The sequence below is a fragment of the Olea europaea genome, chromosome 13 (genome assembly GCF_002742605.1).
Source record: "Olea europaea var. sylvestris chromosome 13, O_europaea_v1, whole genome shotgun sequence".
NCBI classification, from domain to species: domain Eukaryota; kingdom Viridiplantae; phylum Streptophyta; class Magnoliopsida; order Lamiales; family Oleaceae; genus Olea; species Olea europaea.
In genome coordinates this window covers 19,730,934-19,753,556 of record NC_036249.1, presented here as the reverse complement: position 1 = coordinate 19,753,556, position 22,623 = coordinate 19,730,934, and the positions used below count along the sequence as shown (strand labels likewise).

Sequence of the window (22,623 nt, the reverse complement as noted above, 5' to 3'; positions counted from 1 at the left end):
ACTAAAAAGTACCCAGGAGATTTTACCCTAGTTTGCACTTGTGTGAATGTGTTTCAACAGTGCATGACCTCATATAGTTATTTTACCCACTCTACACTGGTGTGATTTGTTTCCACAATGTATGATTAGTTATGATTATTTTACCCGCTCTGCACTATTATGAATGTGTTTTCATAATGCATTAACAAATTACAGCCTTTGGGCAACTTTGCGCGTATGACCAAAATTTCAAAATCGTAGAATTTTAGAATTAGAGAATTGAACAACCTAGCCATGTACATTGAGATTAATCGATAAATGAGTATGGTTATTCAGGATACCTTTTTGGTGTAATTTTCAATGATATACAATTTATCGGACTTTAGATTACATAATTTAGTTTATTCAGTTTAAAAAATAAAGATTTTAGCTTATAGTACTGTAAAAGGTTATTTTTATTATATGTCAATTTTCAGAAAGTTGGCATAAATGAAAAATATATTTATTTGCAAAATATTCACCCACTGTGTTACAAACTCATATATTTTTCACCATTTTTCTTATCAGATAGTGGCTGAGTTGAGCAGCACTAGAGCTTGTCGATTTACTGAGTTGAGCCTCATCTTCTTTAATCAACATAAGTATATTCAATACTTGATTAAGTTAGATAATTTATTTGAAGTCTCCTCAGTTGATATTCCATTGGAACTTAATGTTAATTATTGAAAAGACGAAGGAGATATCCTTCCAAACCCTACTAAATATCAGAAGTTGGCAGGAAGTCTTATTTATCTCACTATCACACCGCTAGATATTTCCTTCACGTTCATACTATCAGCGAATTTATGGACGCAACTCATCATCTTCATTTAGTAGCTAGCCGCTGAATTATTTGATACCTTATTGGGACTCCTCATCGTGGTTTGTTCTTCCCTAGAGAACGTTTCTTGAGCTCACAACTTATAATGATGCTGATTGGGCTGGTTGCCTTGATTCTCATCGATCTACTACGGGATGGTATATCTTTCTAGATGATGCTCTCATTTCTTGGAAATGTAAGAAACACAACTATGCTTCTAATTTCCTCCACTGAGACTAAATATAGCGCTATGTCAGCTGCCTATTCTGAAGTTGTGTGGTTGCGAGGACTTCTAGCAGAACTCGGCATTCCTCAACCATGGCCTACACCGCTTTATGGTGACAACACGAGTGCTATTCAGATTGCAGCTAATCCTGTGTTTCATGAACGTACCAAACACATTGAAGTTGACTGCCATTCCATTCAGGACACCTATGATTCCAGGGTCATTGCTCTTCCCCATGTTTCTACTGCACAACATGCCATCGATATTTTCACCAAATCCTTGACTCCCCAGCGTCATAACTTTCTCGTCAGCAAATTGATGCTTATGGATTCACCAACATCAATTTGAGAAGGGTATTAGAGGCATGATTAATTAGTGAATTTACAGCTTTCCTTGCATAGGCATGATTTATAGCTTTCCTTCTATAGCTTCCAATTGTAATTTGTTTCCTTGTATATTCATATGAATGTATATAAATAAAGGACAGAGAGGAAGAAAGATTAATTCGGCCAAAATATTGTCATGGTGTTCATTTTCATTTTCTTTTATTTACTGGGGTGCGGTGGTAGAGTTGAGAAATGGGAATGGCCCTGTACTTCATAAGTTGATTTTTGTTTTTATACATAAGGAACACCAATTTTTGAATCTGACTGCTAGGCCGATCTTTAGTTGGATCAAGTTGCTGGATTGAGCATTGGAAACTCAACTGTAAAATGAGTAGTTCAATATTTATTCTTCTGTATTTATAATCAATACAGTTTGCTTTATGTATAAGTAGGCCCCTTAGATGCAGAGATTGATATGGTGCTGCCTTTGTAGTAAATTTTACACAGTTCAATAACCATAAAAAAATTTCATTTTTTTAAACATTGTAAGCTGTTTAAGAGGGAAAAATTACTACTATTTAATTATGTGGGATAATACGTTGTATTGAATATACATATTGGAGGTTAGAGAATATACATATTGGAGGTTTGATAGAGAGTCTTTTCGTGTACAAGGTTTTGTTGCCAGAATATTAGGCATAGCCAGTATTTAATCGCTTCATTTACCAAATTATAGTGAAATTTTAGGAATTGACATTTCGTTCACATAAATATGGACTGAATAATGTATTTTTTTACTTCATTTTTTTCTATGGTTACTTGAAAATTTAATTAATCTTATGTCTAAGGTTCTGTGACAAGGAACTAATTAGGCATTGTATATCCATAGAAGAAAGGAAATAAGGAGAGGAGATAACTGATGAATATTGATTAACCTCAATTCTTTGCTACCATGATGAAAACCAGATTTAACGTTCCCCGAACATATGGTTGAATATCATTGAAACTGAAAGTAAAAGGATTATAATTGGTAAAGTTTCTTTCACAATATTCATGTTGCCTTAGTCCAATGACTTGTGATTTTTAATTTAGCTGAACATGGGAAACAGGTTCAGTCTTTCGTTTTGTGCCAGTTGCATAAAACTAAATTAATTACCAGCGTCATTAGTATTGTCCATTATTATATGTACAACTCCATGCACGTATATGGACATGCGTATTTATAAAATGTAACCACCAATATATTTTTCAGCCTAGTTTTTTAGCATTTTTTTTTTGTTTTTCTAATATTTCCATATTCCAAATATTTTTCATTCTTATATGATGGTTTTTTAGGTATGTCGAATTTGAAGACTTGAGATTTGGAATGGTATTTCATCAACGTGCTGGACAACGGGGCAACTAAAAAGGTGTACTAGAAGACTACTGGAAAGGACAGGACCATCTGAAATAAGTCACAAGTTGTCAGAATGAAGAAAACTCTTTTTATAAAAAGGTTGAATCCCAACCTTAAGGACTCCCACCGCCCTATCCCTGGAACATCGTTGTGCCACAGTAGACCAGGGAACAAGAGTTTGCATGTATACTGGTACCCACAAAAAGTCAAATTTCATATCTCAGGAATCGAACCCTCACACTGCGACTGTTAGCAAGACTAAGACTACCTCACTCCTATCCTTTGCACCACTGGATTATGCCCCGGGGCAAAAACTCTTTTTATCACATTGCCTGAGCTCCAAACGGCCAGAGGAGTAAATGGGTTGTGTACCAGTACCAGCTTGCTGATTTGGAGTTGCAAATAGCTGGAATTAATCAGGTGGGTGCCAATGATTGTGTATTTTGATCTTTTAAGTTATTATTTGCCGTTTGCTTCAAGGATTACTTTGAGCTGACAAAATTAGTTTGGATGATGAATGTCCAAGGAGTGATACAGTTTCTGGGGTGTAGGAAAAAGTAGTAAGTTTGAATTAACCAATAGAAATAAGTTGATTGGCAGTCATTTTAAATTAGATAAAAGAATGGTTATATGGAATGATATAATTGTTTTATGGCCTTTATTAGAATTAGTGTTATATTGTTTTTAGTATGGCAATATTGTTATATACCAAGATCTTATGTTGGAGAATGATTTGTTTTACATTCTTGATCTAATTTTTTATATTATTGTTGTATTTTTTTTGTCCAGTCTTTCAAAAGAGTGGTTTAGGACCAAAGAATGGTAAACATTATGGGGCTCCATTTATCGAGGATGAGTGGGAGGATGATGAGCTGGAATGGGTTCCCAAGCTAGAGGGTGCAAAGGAAGTTGATTTTGATGATGATTTCTATTTGGATGGCCGTGACCTTGAGCAAGTTAATGCACCTACCATTAGAGCACAGTGAGAACTTAGGGAAAATTGTGAAGAATAGTTGGTTCTTTGGTCCAAAATATACTTATTTTATGACCTTCATATGGTAAATATTTTCTCTTTTCTAGATTCTTGGTACCAGCATTCCATCAGACATTGTTCCACTTCCATTGAACACCTACTCTGCAGACAATACTAGCTATGAAGAAAAAATCACCACGTCTATTAGCGGAGCCCAACAGTGCATGTTTGCAGTGCCGGCCTTGGCCCAAAGCAAGTGAGGCCACTGCCTTGGGTTTCATATTGTAGGGGGGCCTCATCTCCTTAAAAAAAATAATAATAATAATAATAATTGGCACTGTGACTAATTCATATAGAAAGCATTTACAAGTGATTGGGAGTTGGGACAAGGATTTGAAAAGCTTATGTACAAGCATTTTGTGATTTTGATTCTTGGCAACCTTCCCTCTCTCTATAGATACGTGTCTGTGTGTGGATATAATCCTGGTCCTTAAGCACTTATGACACCATATTAAGTAAAAGTAATGAAGCTGCAAAAAAAATTATTGAGTTATTTAGCACCGAGTCTAAAGGTGAAAAATGTACAAACCGGAGATTTAAGCTTTAATTTACATTAAGATCTAATTATAAAAGTGAAAGTACATCTTATAAATTATTTAGTTCATTTTCTTATCATCTTATGTCTTCTTTTTTTCTTCGAATTTAATTTGGATAAACGTGCTCTAATTATGTTCCATATTTTTTGAAATATTTTTAGCTTTTTAAGTGTAAGAAACATTTCTTTTTCCATTCTGTCTACTAATATAAAAGTTTTAATTATTTAAATATTTACATATTGTTAGACTTGTAAAATAAAATTTGTGTCGAGGGGCCCCATAATAATTAGACGCCTAGAGCCTCTAAATTCCCAGGGCCGGCCCTGCATGGTTGATATGCATGAACATGAAAATGAGCTTGAAAAGCATGATGATGAAAATCTTTATGATTTGCCAGTTTCATATAATACGATAGTAAAACCAGTCAAGCATGAATACATGGTTGAATTGAGCGAGCCCAGGAATTTCGAGGACGTGGATTACTTGCTTGATGAACCATTCTTGGGTGCTTCTGATGATGTTCAAAATAGTAATGGAGGATTCGATGAAACTAACAATCTCTCAAATCTTGGTGCAGTTGATACATCTACTTTTGATGCGCTTGATGAGTACCTTACATTCTTTGATGCTACTGATGACAACTCACACTATCTTTCTTGTGATCTTTCAAAGATGATGGGAAGTGAAGATCTTATTTCTGGTCACGCATTCCTCACAGAGATGGTAACGTGGTTCTTCGAGCTTCGTTGTCTTTTCTAGGTTCATGTTGCAATTAAGGAATTAAGCTTACATTACTATTCTTTTCCAGAAGGTTGATGAAGGAACTCAGCAAGTTACTGTGTCAAGTGAACAACTAATTGATAATACAAAAAATGATGAGCCATTGTCGTCTAACAAGCAAAGCTGACAAAATGTCAGTGAAGTACTGAAAGAAAAATCACTCTAATGCAACTTCTTGTTTTCTGGTTCATTTGGAAGGGTGGACTGGTATTATTAGTAAGAAGGAAAATAAGTTAAAATCTCATTCATGTTACTCGGTCACAGACATGCTTCTCAACCATTTCTCCTCTGCATGCAATGTTAACATTAATAACACTTTCTTTTTGAGATCTAATTTGGGTATACCTTCTAATGGGTGCAAATTTTCAGCATCCTTTCATCGAGCAGTCAAGTCACATGTTGGGCAGCTTCCCGGCTCCCACGGAATCTGCTCTGCATACTTTTAGCCTACCTAATTTCAGTTATGCATTGAGATATGGTGATGTAATTTTACCTATATTGTGTACATGGTTATGATAGCATAGTTGATGATCTAATATCATTAATATGTGGGCAGAAACTTTAATGGTTAGGCTAATATAATTTTGATTTATCTGTACAAATGAATAAATGATGGAATGTTCTATTTCTTTGGAACAGAAAGTAAAATCAGCCCCAAAATAGGGCGATTAAGGTCTGGATTTCATTTTTGAATTTGGGTTGTTATTATTGTGGTAGTGCATTCAATACCAAGCTATACGTGATGTTAGATACTATTAATGTTTAATAAGTAGATGATTATGATCCGTCAATTGCTTTTCTTTTCTTTCGTTTTGGGTCCATGCTGTTACTTCCTTTGACTAATAGTGAAGTGTCGTTGCATAGAAATATAGAACGAGTGCTAGAAAGCATATACTAATCTTTAAACTTTCAGAATTTCTGTTTGGTATCAGAGGCCAATTAATACTCTAATTTCTTAATATACATGAATGCACATAACATTGGATGACATAGCTGGAGAGGCGATGGTGCAGCCGAGGGTGGAGAGTCAAAGTTGTGTTCCTTAATACACATCAATACACTAATTCCTTGGTAATTGCTAGTACAATTGTAATTGGATGATATAGCTGGGGAGGACAAGAAACATCGCTTTTGCAAGGTTATACTCTTGCAGTTACATAATCCATGTGGAGTGTCATTTCTGATGTTTATTTTATTTTTATTAAAACTGTTAGTGTACCTCTCGTTGCTAATATGGAAGCTCGAATTCCCTTTTTTTTAGTGCCGGACATGTGGATGTTGCAGTACATCACTTGATTGATGAAGTTAAAACTTTCAGCTACTCTGATACACGAGGTAAGTTAACTGAATCAACAACTGCGAAAAATAGTGGTGTTACATTCAATTTCTCTTTAAACAATCGAAAAAAATCAGCCTTTTCAAATCTCAAAGCCTCTCACTTTTTCAACCTCAGGTCACCCTCTGTGTTTCTCTCTTAATCTTGAGCATTAAATAGTAATACATTCTTGTTTTCATACCAATGATTTAAAATCCTTGAAAAAGTTGTGTGTTTTTCACTCTTCCCCAATTGCCATTAACTGCCTTAATTCAAGACTTCTGAATGAATTTTCAAGTTATCATCGTTGTACTTGTATGCCATTGAAGCTCAAATTTCTGAGTTGATTAAAGAAAAAAAGCTGGATGTGCAATGGAGTAGAAAAGGGGTGGAGTGGTTGTCCACCAATATCTCGTGGAGCGCTACCACTACACATACATAAAGATGAGCGCAGGTGACTGGAAGCACTTTGATAACCCTGTAAATTCAGTTTCCTTTTTGGTTTGTTGCCAATATCATTCTTATTTGTATGTATTGCCATTTTTAAATGTATCTTAGAGCCATCTCAGAACCATATGAACGGCTTCAATGCAAAACTTGGCCATCCATCGCCTAAAACGATTGCTTTTAGTACAATTAGTTGCAGTTGTTTTTAATTCAACACATAAAATTGTGTGCACATTTTTAATTTGTTTTTCACTTTTCCTGTTAGATTGCTATGTCTTATATCAGCTTCAAATTCTCTTTCTCATACCCCAGCTTGCTTCTAAAACGCTTAATTGTGGACTCTCTTGTGGGCTTCAAATAAGAATAAACTTTTTTCGGTGGAATTTGCAAGTTTATAGGTCTGTTAAGCTACTTTCGTTTTCTTTTCTGCACTTAAATTTTTTTCCCTATCAAAGTTGAAATGCTGGCAGCAAAATGAATAATATTTGATTGTATTAAAGAAGAAAAAAAAAGGAAAAAACACTTTGGTTTGTCTGGTTAGTTTATTTAGAAGTTGTGGATACGAAATTGGAATTGGGGGATCATAAGTTGTTATTAAGTTGTGGGTCCTATAAATTAAAACTTAGAAAAGGTATGTAACACCCCGACTTCTAGTGGACAGGAACGCTACTTACTTTACTTAGCTTAACCGATGGTTTAATAACAAGTGTATACGTTTTAGCGGAAGCTTACATTTTCATATAATAATTTAAATAACAATACTTCAAATACTTTAAAAAAAAAACACTGAATCATTTTTCAAAACAAACAAATGTAATTTATTTGAAGAAAACATAACTTGTTCTCGCATTCTGCGTTATTCAAAACATTAAAGAAATAACATTGGAAAACATTTCATCAAAATAAATTCAAATCACTTATTCACCGGATTTCCATGGACTCGTTGCTTCACTCTCCATCTTCTCCTCCATCCATGCCCGAGATAGAATTCCTTCAATCTGTAGAGATGAGATTAAACCCGTGAGTTGAAAAACTCAATAGGTGTCATAGGTGCATTCGTGATCAAGCTATACATTTCAAAACATTAACTTTATAACTTTTCATACATGCCGTACCCGGAGGCACCATTTGACATACAAACTTTCTTCAACATAAAGGGGTATGCCGTACCGGAGTATCATTTGACATACAACCATTAACATAGAGGGATATGCTGTACCAGAGTACCATTTGACATACAAACATTAACATGAATCGAAACTTATAACTTAACACGATTAAACACATTGCACATCTACCTACCTTGATTGATGCTTTTGAAACTTTGAGAACTTGGATTGAAAACTTCGATGAAACTTGGACGTTGAAAGAAATGCACTCCTTGGATGTTTGAAAATCGTTGAGAATTGATGCTTGAAAACACTTCTTAAACTTCTTGGAAAAATAGTTTTCCTCCCTCTCTTTTTCTCTCTTGGAAACTCTTTCTTTAGTATGTAAAAGCTCTTGCTTTTGGTATGAGACAAAATGAGTGAGATGAGGTCTCTATTTATAGGTAAATATCCCATAACTTAAAGCAAAAAAAAGAGTCAAATTTCATTTAGGAGAGAAAACATGGGTGCCATTTAAGTTTGAGGTTAAATACTTCAATTTAGTGGGGTTTTTATTGTTAAAAACATGAGTGGCCCTTTGAGAAAATAATTGATGAAAATAAATATTTAAATTCTAAAGAAAAACGAAAATTTTCATTTTAGGCAGTTTCGGTCGATCGGTTGTAGTCCGGTTGACACTGCACAGCTTTCAGTGTTTCTATCATAACTTCTTCTCCCGATATCCCATTGAGGTAATTCAAAATGCGTTGGAAAGCTAACTCAAAGAGCTACAACTTTTATTTAGATATCATTTTCCAAATCAAATGTTTCCTATGTCGAAAATGGGTCTCAAATGAGACTAAAAATCTGAAGTATACTTTAGTCATCCAATATTCATGTCTTAGTGCCACTAAGGTGTCTAGAATTATTTGGGGCTCTACATCCCCCACACCTTAATTAAAATTTTATCCTCGAAATTTACCTTCTGATTGGGCGAATAGTGTTGGATACTTGTCTTTGGCTTCTTCTACGCCGTGATGATTCCATTGTATCTTAACCAGCTGAATCTCTTTATTCCTTAGTTTATGCACTTTTCAATCCAATATCTTGATCGGTAATTCCTCGTACGACAAATCTTTCTGTACCTCCAAGGTTTGATAACTCACTACATAATTAGGATCATGTACATACTTCTTTATCATCGATTTATGGAACACATTGTGCACTGCCGATAAATCAGGTGGCAAAACTAGTCAGTAAGCCACATTTCCGACTCTATCAAGTATCTCGAAAGGTCCGATATACCAGGGACGTAGCTTGCCTTTCTTTCCAAATCTAAGTACACCTTTCATCGGTGCTACTTTCAGAAACACTTTATCCCCAACTTGGAATTCTAAATCCTTCCTCCTTGTATCTGCATAGCTCTTTTGTCGATCATGTACTGCCTTTATTCTTGCATGGATCTTATCGATTACCTCGACCGTCCTTTCTGGTCCTAAAACTCTCTTCTCTCCTACTTCATCCCAATGAACAGGGGATCTACATCTTCTACCATAGAGAGTTTCGTATGGTGCCATTCCAATAGTTGTTTGGAAACTGTTATTATAAGCGAACTCTACTAGAGGTAAGTATGACTCCCAATTAACTCCTAGATCAAAAACACATGTTCTCAGCATGTCTTCCAAAGTTTGGATGGTCCTTTCAGATTGACCATCGGACTGAGGGTGATATGCTGTACTAAAGTTCAGCTTTGTTCCCATAGCTCCTTGTAGACTTTTCCAAAATTTGGACTTGAACCTTGGGTCTCTGTTAGACACAATGGATACAGGTACACCACGTAATCTCACAACCTCTTTAATGTACAACTGTGCCAATTGGTCTAAACTGATGTCATTTTCACTAGAAGAAAATGAGCTGACTTCGTTACTCGATCCACTACTACCCATATAGCATTATTTCCTCTTGCTGACTTCGAGAATCCAACCACAAAGTCTATCGTGATATTTTCCCATTTCCATTTAGGTATATCTAGTGGATTTAACAATCCAGCTGGTTTTTGGTGTTCTGCCTTAACCTGTTGACATACTATGCACTTCTGCACGTACAGCCCTATACTTCTTTTCATATTTCTCTACGAAAATGTATCTCAAAGATCTCGATACATTTTCATACCACCGGGATGTGCAATGTACGGGATGGAATGAGCTTCTTTCAATATCTCGTTTCTCAAAGCTTCATCTTTAGTCACGCAAATTCTTCCTCTAAATATTAGTGCCTGGTCCTCAGCTACTCCAAAGTCCTTTTTCTTATCGGTATCAACTTCATTCTTAATCTTATGCAAAAATGAGTCTTTATTTTGTGCTTCTATAATTCGATCTCTAAGAGTAGGTCGAATTATTAAAACTGCTAGACGAGCAGTGACTTGTCCTGGTGTGGTAACCACTTCGATCTGCAACTTTTCCAAGTCCTTGACTAACTCCACTTGAGAGGTGGATAGTGACATCAATTGTCCCATTGATTTTCTACATAGAGCATCGGCCACAACATTAGCCTTACCTAGATGGTAGTGAATAGTGCAGTCGTAATCGTTCACCAATTCCAACCATCGTCTTTGTCGCATATTCAATTCCTCCTGTGTGAAGAAATACTTGAGACTTTTGTGATCTATGTAGATATCACACTTCCGTCCATACAAGTAGTGTCGCCATATCTTCAAAGCGTGTACTACCATTGCAAGTTCTAAATCATACGTCGGGTAGTTCTGCTCATGTTTCTTCAATTGTCTTGAAGCATAGGCTATCACTTTTCCATTCTGCGTTAGTACACATCCCAATCCTCGCTTGGATGCGTCGCTGTATATAACAAACCCTTCCGTACCTTCAGGTATTGTTAATACAGGTGCTGATATCAACTTCTGCTTAAGTTTTTGGAAACTTTGTTCACATTTTTCCGTCCATTGGAATTTTACTCCCTTCCTTGCAAGCTGCGTCATTGGTCCAGCTATTTTGGAGAATCCTTCTATGAATCTCCTATAATATCCAGCCAATCCTAGAAAACTCCGTACTTCGCCAGCATTTGTTGGTGCTTTCCAGTTGGTTACTGCTTCTACTTTTGCTGGATCTACTTCAATCCCTTGGGCAGTAACTACATATCCAAGAAATCCAACTCGTTCAAGCCAAAACTCACACTTCTTGAATTTGGCATACAGCTTCTCCTTGCATAATACCTCTAAGGCTATTCTCAAGTGCTCTTCATGTTGCTCCTTATTCTTGAAATATATCAGAATGTCATCGATGAAGACTATGACAAACTTATCCAAGTATTGATGAAACACTCGATTCATCAGGTCCATGAACACTGCAGGTGCATTAGTTAGCCCAAATGGTATCACCATAAACTCATAGTGTCCATATTGAGTTCTAAAAGCTGTCTTAGGTATATCCTTTGTCTCTACTTTCAGTTGATGGTATCCCGATCGTAAGTCGATCTTGGAAAATACCTTAGCTCCTTTCAGTTGATCTAACATATCCTCGATCCTCGGGAGTGGGTACTTATTCTTGATGGTTAATCGATTTATCTCCCTATAATCGATGCACATCCTCATGCTTCCATCTTTCTTCTTTACAAACAACACCGGCGCACCCCATGGAGATACGCTTGGTCGTATGAAGCCCATATCTAGGAGTTCTTGCAACTACTTCTTTAATTCTTGTAGTTCCTTTGGGGCCATTCGGTATGGGGCCTTAGATACTGGTGCCGCCCCGGGAATTAGGTCTATGGTGAATTCCACTTGTCTATCGGGTGAAATACTAGATAGATCTTATGGAAACACATCTACGAATTCTCGTACTACTGGTACATCTTCAACCTTTATCGTCTCTTGTTTCCCTCCTGAGATACTTACTAGATATCCTTGACATGTTTCTTTTCTCGACATCTTCTCAGCTTGTAAAGCCGATACTAGTCGAATAAGGGGTTTCATCTTCATCCCAAGGAACGAAAATGGTTCCTCTCCTAGTTTCTGAAATGATACTTCCATTTCCTTACATCGGATGGTGGCGTAATTACAACCTAACCAATCCATGCCTAGTATTACATCAAAATCCTTCATTTCTATCATGTATAGGTTCGCTTCCATTGGTTTTTCATCAACTTCGATACTTACTGACTTGGCTATTCTATTAGCATTCAAAGGATTGCCCGAAGGAATACTAACTTCTAATGTACCTTCCGACTTGTCACAGGTAATACTAGATTTAGCCATAAAAGTTGTTGAAGCAAAGGAGTGTGTAGCTCCTGAATCAAATAATACATAAGCAAGTGTATTGACTATCAGTAGAGTACTTGCTATGACATTAGAGTTTTCCTCTGCATCTTGTTAAGTCAATGCGAAAACTCGTGCTTTCCCTTTCTGGTTCTGGTCGCTGTTATCATCCTTTTTCTGGGTATGTGTAGGACAATCCCTAATGATATGTCCTGACTTGCCACATTGGAAACATACATTTTTCCCTTGTAAGCACTCGCCACGATGTGTCCTTCCACACTTAGAACAGGGCGCAATAATCGGTACAATGCTTTTGCTGGCATTGGCTCCGCCATCAGCTTTCTTGTTCTGTCACCTGCCTTTTCCCTTGTCCTGGCCATTCCGTTTCCTCTTTCCCATGTTACCATTGTCCAGTTGATTGAACAGTTGACCATGTTGTTCGGCGCAAGTCTTCTGGTACCAAATAGCATGAGCTCTTTCCAGCATTTCATGGTATGTGGTGAAGCAATGGGACATAAGTATCATGCTTATATCCGAGTTCAGCCCTTGTTCAAACCTTCGTACCTTCTTATCCTCCGTATCCACCAGATGTGGAGCATACCTTGAAAGTTGATCAAACTTTCTCTCATACTCAGTCAGAGACATAGTCTTTTGCTTGAGTTGGAGGAATTCACTTTCTTTATGATCCCTCAAGGACTGAGGAAAGTACTTGTCCATTACTTCCCCTTTGAATTTCTCCCAAGTCAATTCTGCTTGTTGCTCAGGGGTCCTTGTCCTTGATATTGAGCCCCACTAGTGACTTGCATCACCGGAGAACATGAACTCAGCAAACTGGACTTTCTGAGCATCCATGCACCCTATCAATCAGAATATATGCTCCAACTTGCGAAGCCACTCCTCGGCTGCAAGTGGGTTAGCTGCTCCGTTGAAGGTAGGGGGCTTATGCCTTCGAAATTGCTCGACCACTAAAGCATGGTTTGGAACATTAGGAGCTAGTGGTAGGGATTGAGCTTGGTTCGGGTTTTGCCTGCCTAGGTCTTGAACCGCTCGGAGGAGGTCTCTTATCGAGTTTTGGTTTGCGTGGGCCATTTTCTTTAGACAAAACATATGGTTCTTATTAGTTTCATTCTTCGAATACTAAAGCAAAGAAGATAGTATTTTATTTCTTGACATAATGGAAACTATTACAAGGATTTAAATCTAATCTCTATAAGTTCTACGGATCTTCTTTGGTGGGGTTTCATCTTCAGAGGAGTCTTCCGCCTCAAGTCCGGACTCTATGTCCATCTCAACCTATGGCTCAGGCTCAGGATCATTCTCTAAATCATCCCCGAGTTTTTCTTCAGGATCTTCTTCCTCAGCCAAAGGTTCCTTCTCAGGCTCCTCATGGATTACATCATCCCACAAATTAATCAGGGCATGGCAATACCTCTCAAACTCGAACAGGTTTGGGTTGCCTTCTAACATTTCATCGCTAACCATGACTCCCATATCTTTCCATTGAGGTGGGAGGGAGTGTGTGAGGTTATTTATGGCCTCGATATGCGTGATCTCCATTCCAACATTAACCGTCGTCATGCATCTCTCATAGATGTCATACACATGTTCGCTAAGCAGTCGGGTCAGATCAGTTACATAGTTTTCATAGGAATGGATAGCAATTCTACGATTCAATGCTTCTCTATATGCCCTAGCCGTTCTATGAGCCATATCTGTTGCATTTTCACATATATCATACTTTTTCTTTGCTTAAAGAAAACATGCAAATATTTAAACTTTCATATCATGCAATTCTCTTTAAACCCTTAGCTTTTGCCCAAGTCCATTACATATCTTTAAATAACACATCTCTAAATCATATCAAAGCATCATAACATAAACATAATCATCAACTTTAAACATGAACATACATGGGCCATAGGATGAGATTGATGAATGGATGCACGATGCCATGGAATACCTTAAACTTTTCATTTTCCTTTTGTTTTAAAAAAAACATACTTGGTCTACAGAACCGGCTAAACCTTGCTTTGATACCACACTATAACACCCCGACCCCTAGTGGACCAGAACGCTACTTACTTTACTTAGCTTAACCGATGGTTTAGTAACAAGTGTATACGTCTTAGCGGAAGCTTACATCTTCCGATAATAATTAATAAAAATACTTCAAATACTTTAAACAAAAACACTGAATCATTTTTAAAACAAACAAATGTAATTTATTTGAAGAAAACATAACTTGTTCTCGCATTCTGCGTTATTCAAAACTTTAAAGAAATAACATTGGAAAACATTTCATAAAAATAAATCCAAATCACTTATTCATCGAATTTACATGGGCTCGTTGCATCACTCTCCATCTTTTCCTCCATCCATGCCCAAAGTAGAATTCCTTCAATCTGTAGAGATGGGATTAAACCCGTGAGTTGAAAAACTCAATAGGTGTCATAGGTGCATTCGTGATCAAGTTATACATTTCAAAACATTAACTTTATAACTTTTCATACATGTCGTACCCGGAGGCACCATTTGACAGGAAGGGGTATGCCGTACCCGAGGGCACCATTTGACATACGAACATTTCTTCAACATAGAGGGGTATGCCGTACCGGAGTACCATTTGACATACAACCATTAACATAGAGGAATATGCCGTACCAAAGTATCATTTGACATACAAATATTAACATGAATCGAAACTTATAACTTAACACAATTAAACACATTATACCTCTACCTACCTTGATTGATGCTTTTGAAACTTTGAGAACTTGGATCGAAAACTTTGATGAAACTTGGACGTTGAAAGAAATGCACTCCTTAGATATTTGAAAATTGTTGAGAATTGATGCTTGAAAACACTTCTTAAACTTCTTGGAAAAATAGTTTTCCTCCCTCTCTTTTTCTCTCTTGGAAACTCTTTCTTTAGTATGTAAAAGCTCTTGCTTTTGGTGTGAGACAAAATGAGTGAAATGAGGTCTCTATTTATAGGTAAATAACCCATAACTTAAAACAAATGAAGGGTTAAATTTCATTTAAGAGAGAAAACATGGGTGCCATTTAAGTTTGAGTTAAATGCTTCAATTTAATGGGGTTTTTATTGCCAAAAACATGGGTGGCCCTTTGAGAAAATAATTGATGAAAATAAATATTTAAATTCTAGAAAAAAATGAGAATTTTCATTTTAGGCAGTTTCAATCGACCGGTTGTAGTCCGGTTGACATTGCACAACTTTCAGTGTTTCAATCATAACTTCTTCTCACGATATCCGATTGAGGTAATTCAAAGTGCGTTAGAAAGCTAACTCAAAGAGCTACAACTTTTATGTAGATATTATTTTCCAAATTGAATGTTTCCTATATCAAAAATGGGTCTCAAATAAGACTAAAAATCTGAAGTATATTTTAGTCATCCAATATTCATGTCTTAGTGCCACTAAAGTGTCTAGAATTATTTGGGGTTCTACAAGGTAAGTTTTGTCGAAGACACACTTGGTATTTCTTGAAATATTTCTACATCCTGCAGTAATAAAATGTTCGTGATTTACTTATCGATTCAGTTGGAATACAAGTTCTCAAATCAATGATTACAATTAAAGATAAATAGGTGGTACTGGACAATCTGAAGGCTAGAATAAATCAAACACTCCTACTTTTGCAACGATGATTCGGCATATACAAAATTAAAGATGAGATTGTGAATAACATACATTCAAATTTACCTATGTCGTCTACCTCTTTATTTATACTTTTCTATTGAGGATCAGAGTTTGGAGTTCTAAAGAAGAGAACATTTTATGTAGTTAAATTGGAAGTACATCCTATATAATCCTGCGTATACATTAGAGTATGAGGAAAATTCTGGAATCTTATTTCATGCAAATGTCGTGACTTTACAGGATATAAATAGGCGCCAAAATGGAGCCAAAATGTAAAGAAATTACAGCTGGTAAAATGAACTAACAACTAACATACAGTTGGCAGCTAACTAACTAATAACTTACTTCTAATACTCCCCCTCAAGATGTGCAGTAAATGTCTTTAATGCACATCTTGGACATTAAGGGGATCAGAACTGAAGCAAGTAACGGCTTGGTGAATGTGTCTGCAAGTTGATGTTTGGATCTGATAGGGAGAAGCTTGACCACCCCAGCTGAAACTTTGTCACAAACAAAATGACAATCAATTTCAATGTGTTTGGTGCACTCGTGAAAAAGGGGATTGGTTGCAATTTGAATGGCAGCATGATTATCACAATAAAGAATGGCGGGAGCTGTGACCAAGACATGAAGATCTTTCAAAGCTGTGTAATCCAGATAAGCTCACTAACAGTGGATGCTAAAGCCCTATATTCCGCTTTAGCTGAAGATCAGGAAATGGTTGGCTGCCTCTTAGATTTCCAAGAGACCATAGAGTCTCCAACAAAGATGCAAAAGCCAGTAGTTGATTTACCAGTGTTAACACACGACCCCCAATCAGCATCAGAGAAGGCTCGAATGTTGAAGGATGAGCTAGGAGATTTCTGAGATGGAAAGAAGAGATCTTGTCCAGGATTACCTTTCAAGTACCGCAGGAGATGGTAGATGGCTTTGAGATGTGGCAGCCGTGGTTTGGACATAAATTGACTCAATTTATGGATTGTAAATGCAATATCAGGCCTGGATAGGGTCAGGTAAATAAGCTTACCAATTAGTCTTCTATAATGAGAAGCATCTGGAAGGAGATCATCGTCATGGATGTTGAGGCTTGCCTTTGTGTCCATGGGACAGCTTGCTGGTTTGCAGTCTAAGTATCATGTGTCTTCAAGCAATTGCAAGGTATATTGCCTCTGAGAAATGGCAATCCCTGAAGAGGAATGCGCAATCTCAAAACCCAGGAAATATTTCAGACATCCCAAATCTTTAAGCTTGAACTGGGATTGTAAGAAGGCCTTGACTGACTCAAGAACTCGCAAGTTAGGCCCTGTTAACACAATGTCATCCACATATACAAGGAGTGCCACAAAATTGTCTCCTGACCCACTAGTAAAGAGAGAATAATCAGCTTTAGACTTATGAAAACCATGTCTTATAAGGACATGAATGAATTTAGAGTTCCACTGTCGAGAGGCTTGTTTAAGTCCATACAAGGACTTGTGAAGCTTACAAACCAATTTCTCCCCCTGATTGTATGGCCTGAGGAGATCATAACCCAAGGGAAGGTCCATGTACACTTCCTCAAACAAATCACCATTCAAGAAGGCATTATTGATGTCTAGCTGAGACAAGTGCCATCTATATTGAGCTGCAAGAGCCAGGATAACTTTGACAATAACACTCTTGGACACTGGTGAAAATGTGTCAAAGTAATCCAGCCCTTCTTGTTGTGTATAGCCTTTAGCAACGAGGTGGGCCTTCTGTCTTTCAAGGGAACCATGTGATTTAAATTTGTTCTTATAAATCCACCGGTATCCAACAGTGTGTTTCCCAAGTGGTAGGGGTACAAGAGACCAGATATGATTGGTTTCTAAGGCCTCCAATTCGAGCTTCATGGCATCACGCCAATGGGGAAACTTGACAGCCTGATGAAAATATTGAGGTTCAAGGTAAGATGTGATAGATATTAAGGATCAGATTTTTGTGAGGTTCAGACTAACGATTATATGAAAGGAAATGGCCAATGTGAAGTGGTGGGAGATGAGTAGACTGAGTAGAATGTGACATCAAATTGCAATGGTAGTCAAAAAGATATTTGGGAGGTCTGGACATTCTTGTGGATTTCCTAAGATCATGACATGTGGTTGTAGTTGGTGAGAGGGTAGGCAAAGGGGACTCGGGGAATGCTTCAGAAGGATCAAGAGCGGTATGTTTATTAGCATCATTGAGAATATTATGTGGCTGGGGATTGATGTTCTCAACTGGGGAAGATATTGTAGGTGAAGGTAGGACTAGATCAGGGAATGGATCAAGCATTCGATTAGCCTCTGTATCAGTATGGAAAGGAAAGATTTCTTCATGAAAAACTACATCTCTTGAGATGAAGATTTGTTTTGATACTACATCAAGAAGTTTATATCCCTTAACACCAGCTGGATAGCCTATGAATACACACAGCCTGGCTCGAGGTTGGAATTTATCTCTGTGAGCAGCTAATGTGGATGCAAAACTTAGACAGCCAAATACTCGAATATGAGAATAAGTAGCTGGACTGCCATATAAAACCTCATACGGTGTTTTATACTGTAAGATGGGGGCTGGAGTTCTATTGATGAGATATGCCACTGTCAAGACACATTCAGACCAAAAGGATATAGGAATTCTGGATTGGAAAAATAGAGAACGAGCCACATTTAGCAAATGTTGATGCTTTCGTTCTACAACCGAGTTTTGCTGTGGTCTCTCCACACAACTAAATTGATGTAAGACCCCTTTTTCAGCAAAAAAACTCAGTAAAGGACAACTCATGTGCATTATCTGATCTGAAGCCTTTTATTTTGGCATTAAATTGAGTGGTGACCACGTTAAAGAATCGATGTACAGTATTCTTAGCATCAAATTTCTGGTGTAGTGAATATATCCAAGTAAATCTTGAACAATCATCAACTAGAGTTAAAAAATATTTATGTCCCGAGTGTGATTGAATATGGTATGGTCCCCATTGTTGTCGATTTTATCCCATAAGTGAACGGATCGTAACAAGTAGTAAAGTGGACATTTTGAGTCTGAATTATCGTTCCCACAAGGACTATATTTTAGTATTCAATTTATTATTCCTAACTTCTAATTAACGAAAATAGACAAAAACAATGATTAAATGTGATTTTTATTCTAAATACTTAAAAATGCGATTGGATGCAATGAAAAGTGATTGAGAATTCAAACAATAAATGGATGTTAGGGCGAAACAATTTCACCTATTGGTCACCTTTACTTCATAAATCAAGATTCATAAAACCTAAAGTAGTGTTCGGTCGAATTCTTCTATTGTATTCAACTTACCCCTCTCGAGTTCTTGTTGAGCCTATTTAATTAGTTCAATTCCATATCTCTATGCAAATTAAATTTAATTAAACAAAACATTGGTTTTAAGAATTCACACACGACCACAGCAATCAATATAAGTATCTCGACACGTTATATCGATTTACCGGATTTTAACATGTGGTCTAAACAAATCATTTGCATCTCTACGCAATTATTGTTTGCAAATCATCTAATTAGTGATTAAGTAATTAAATGTGTTAAGAACAACATTAAAATCAACACATAAAATATAAAAGCACTAAAATCTTAATTCAACGAAATAAAGGGTTCCAAACAAGTTACGTTGTTCGCCCTAAAATCAAATATAGCTATGCATAATAATGGAAGGAAAACACAAGTTTATTAGGAAATTCATCACCGGGTCAATTGACGGAACGTAAATAATTTGCAAGACTGAATATGTCGTCTTTTGTCGTGCTCCGTGTGTTTTCTCCCTTTCTGTCTCTCCAAAATCAGCGACTTCTATGTTTGCATAGTCCCAGTCGGCAGATTCTTTAATTCTGCTCTGTCTCTTTTGTAATTCCAGCCACCGACCTCTCTCCCCAAAGCTGCCGTGTGGAATATATGTATGTATATAAATTATGGCAGTCGCAATTTGAATCCCAAGAACTCCCAAAGCTGCCGTTTTATGCGTATATCTATCTCCCAATTCCCAAGCTGCTGACTTGTGTGAGAGAGAATATAATTCAGCTCCCAAATAATTCTAGTCCTCCTCTCCTCTGCTGGTCCTTTTTTTAGTTGGGATGTATATATATATTATATATAAAAAAACCTAGAGCTACCAAATTTGACTAACAAAAGGACTCTAATTTTTTTTTCCAAAAAACTCCCCAGCGTGAATTCATGTATATTCCCCTTTACAGCCACCATAATTGACTCAAATTCAAACCCTTTAATGTAATATTACCCATCAAGTCCTCAATCTTTCAATATAATGCAATTTGATCCTTGAGTCCTTTTATTCTTACAACACATGTCTACTTTGATTCAATCCAAGTCCTTCACTTTTCAAAATATAAAATTTGATCTCTAAATTCTTCAATCTTCGATTCATGGTCCGGATCAACTATTGAATTGTTACTACTTGGTCCCCAAACTTCTGCATTTCGCCTTTTATTGCTTCATTCCTTCAATTCCCTTTTCCTTCATAAAATTTCACCTATTAAACATAAGAGACAAAATTTTAGAATATAATTTGTCAAAAGAACCATCAAATATCACTATTTAAGGTACCGAATAAGTGTATAAAATACACTTATCACCGTATATCACAATGCAACAAATCAAAAGGCTTGCTAGAAAGTCCGTTATTGGATTCAAAGGATAATCTCCTTTGCTTAGCAATGGGACACACATAACATGGAAGATGTTTGTTCAATTTTGACATATCACAAGCTACTTGATTTTTCAAGATATCTAATCTTTTGAAAGACAAGTGACCAGGACGATTGTGCCATATGTGTGCAGACACATTACTGACAAAAGCATGTATAAAAGAGTTAAGGTTTCTAGTGTCAAATACGTATAACTCCTAAAAGTTATCACCCTTGCCAATCGTCTTCTTGGTTGAAGCTTCCTGAATAATGAAGCAATCAGGAAAGAAATTCAGAATGAGCTGAGAATCATCAGTTAATGCACTAACTGATATCAAATTAAATTTGAATTGCGGCACATATAAGACATCACGCGGCACCAAAGTATTGCTCAACTTGACATCACCACATAGACTAACTAATATACGTGTGTGATTTGGTAAGATAATACTTGCATCATTGACTGGTCTTAAGTTCAAAAACACATCAGCAATAGAACAAACATGTTTAGTAGCCCCCGTATCAACAATCCAAATACTTTTATCAGTAAAGATGGGAGTCATTGACATAGAATGACATATACCTGAGGCAGCCCATGAGGTGGTGTGCTTATCATGATCAGCAGCAGTAACAATGGCGCTTGAAGTCAGATGGTTGGATAGTACTCTCATTAGCTATTGATATTGTTCAAGATTCAGATTTTGCATAAAATTTTCCATACCAGAATGCTGATTCATCTAAGTATTAAGTGAAATTTGATTTACTGGATTGGAGGTGGAGTAGCCTTAGAAATTGTCCTTCGGGCTTGGCTTGTATCCTGGTGGATACCCATGAATTTTGTAACACTTGTCCACCGAATGTCCATGGAATTTACAATGAGTGCAATAAGGCCTTTCCTTCTTCTTGAGGTTTCCAAAGGCACCAATTCTAGGATTAGATACTGTTCTCGCATTGTCAGATTTTAAGGCAAATGCAACAGCACCATATGCATCATTCCCGATGGATAGTATATTCAGCCTTTTCTGATTTTCCTCCTGTGAAATCGTTGCAAATACCTTATTGATTGGTGGTATGGGATCCATGAGAAGGATCTGACCACAAGCTTGAGAGAAGGTGTCATTCAGCCCCATAAGGAAGGACATGATATGTTCCATCTGATAGTATTCATTCAATTTCTTTACACCGTCACATGTGCACTTTCCACAGCTTCAATTTGGTCGAAACTAGCTCTACTCTTCCCATATAGTCTTCAGTTTGGTGAAGTAAATGCTCACATTGTTTTGATCTTGAGTCAAATTCATCAGATCTTTCTTCAATTGGAAGATCCTTGGCCTATTGCTCTGCTGATCATTCCAGATCTCGTGAGCAGTGGATGCATATATAACACTTGCTAAAATGTCCTTGGAAATTGAGTTGAGGATCCCCAACATCACCATGTTATTGTTTCGAATCCACGAATTAATCAAGTCAGGATTCGTATCCTCCGATTTCTTCATTGATCCATCAATGAATGGCAGTTTGTTCTTTATCAAAAGGGCGATCATCATGGCACGACTCCAGGAGGCATAGTTATCTCCTGTAAGTGGCTGAGAAACCAGTAACAAACTTGGACTGTCTAAATGATGCAGGAAATACGGACTTGACGATTCATCAATGGCTGATTTGCTCGTGGATGAATGTGATTCAGATGTGTAATCAGATTGTGTTGGCTCCATTGCAAAGAGAAATCATGAACAGGAAGGGGATGAGCGAAGGGTGAGCACAGGGAGAGTTTGCTCTGATACCATATTAGAGTATGAGGAAAATTCTGGAATCTTATTTCATGCAAATGTCATGACTTTACAGGATATAAATAGGTGCCAAAATAGAGCCAAAATGTAAAGAAAATACAGCTGGTAAAATGAACTAACAACTAACATACAGTTGGCAGCTAACTAACTAATAATTAACTTCTAATAGTATATAAGTTCTAACATCACCTACAACTACTTTAAAAATTCCTAAAAGTGGGAAAATGCAAAAAGTAATTTTCAACAA

At 36.9% G+C, this 22,623-nt stretch overlaps 1 protein-coding gene across 1 annotated transcript; it reads right to left on the bottom strand.

The window, feature by feature from the left end:
* Positions 1-21,815: 21,815 nt before the first annotated feature.
* LOC111408518 lies at positions 21,816-22,301 on the bottom strand. Its single transcript, XM_023038266.1, has one exon. The coding sequence runs from the start codon at positions 22,299-22,301 to the stop codon at positions 21,816-21,818; it is 486 nt and encodes a 161-aa protein (XP_022894034.1).
* Between the last annotated feature and the right edge of the window lie 322 nt (positions 22,302-22,623).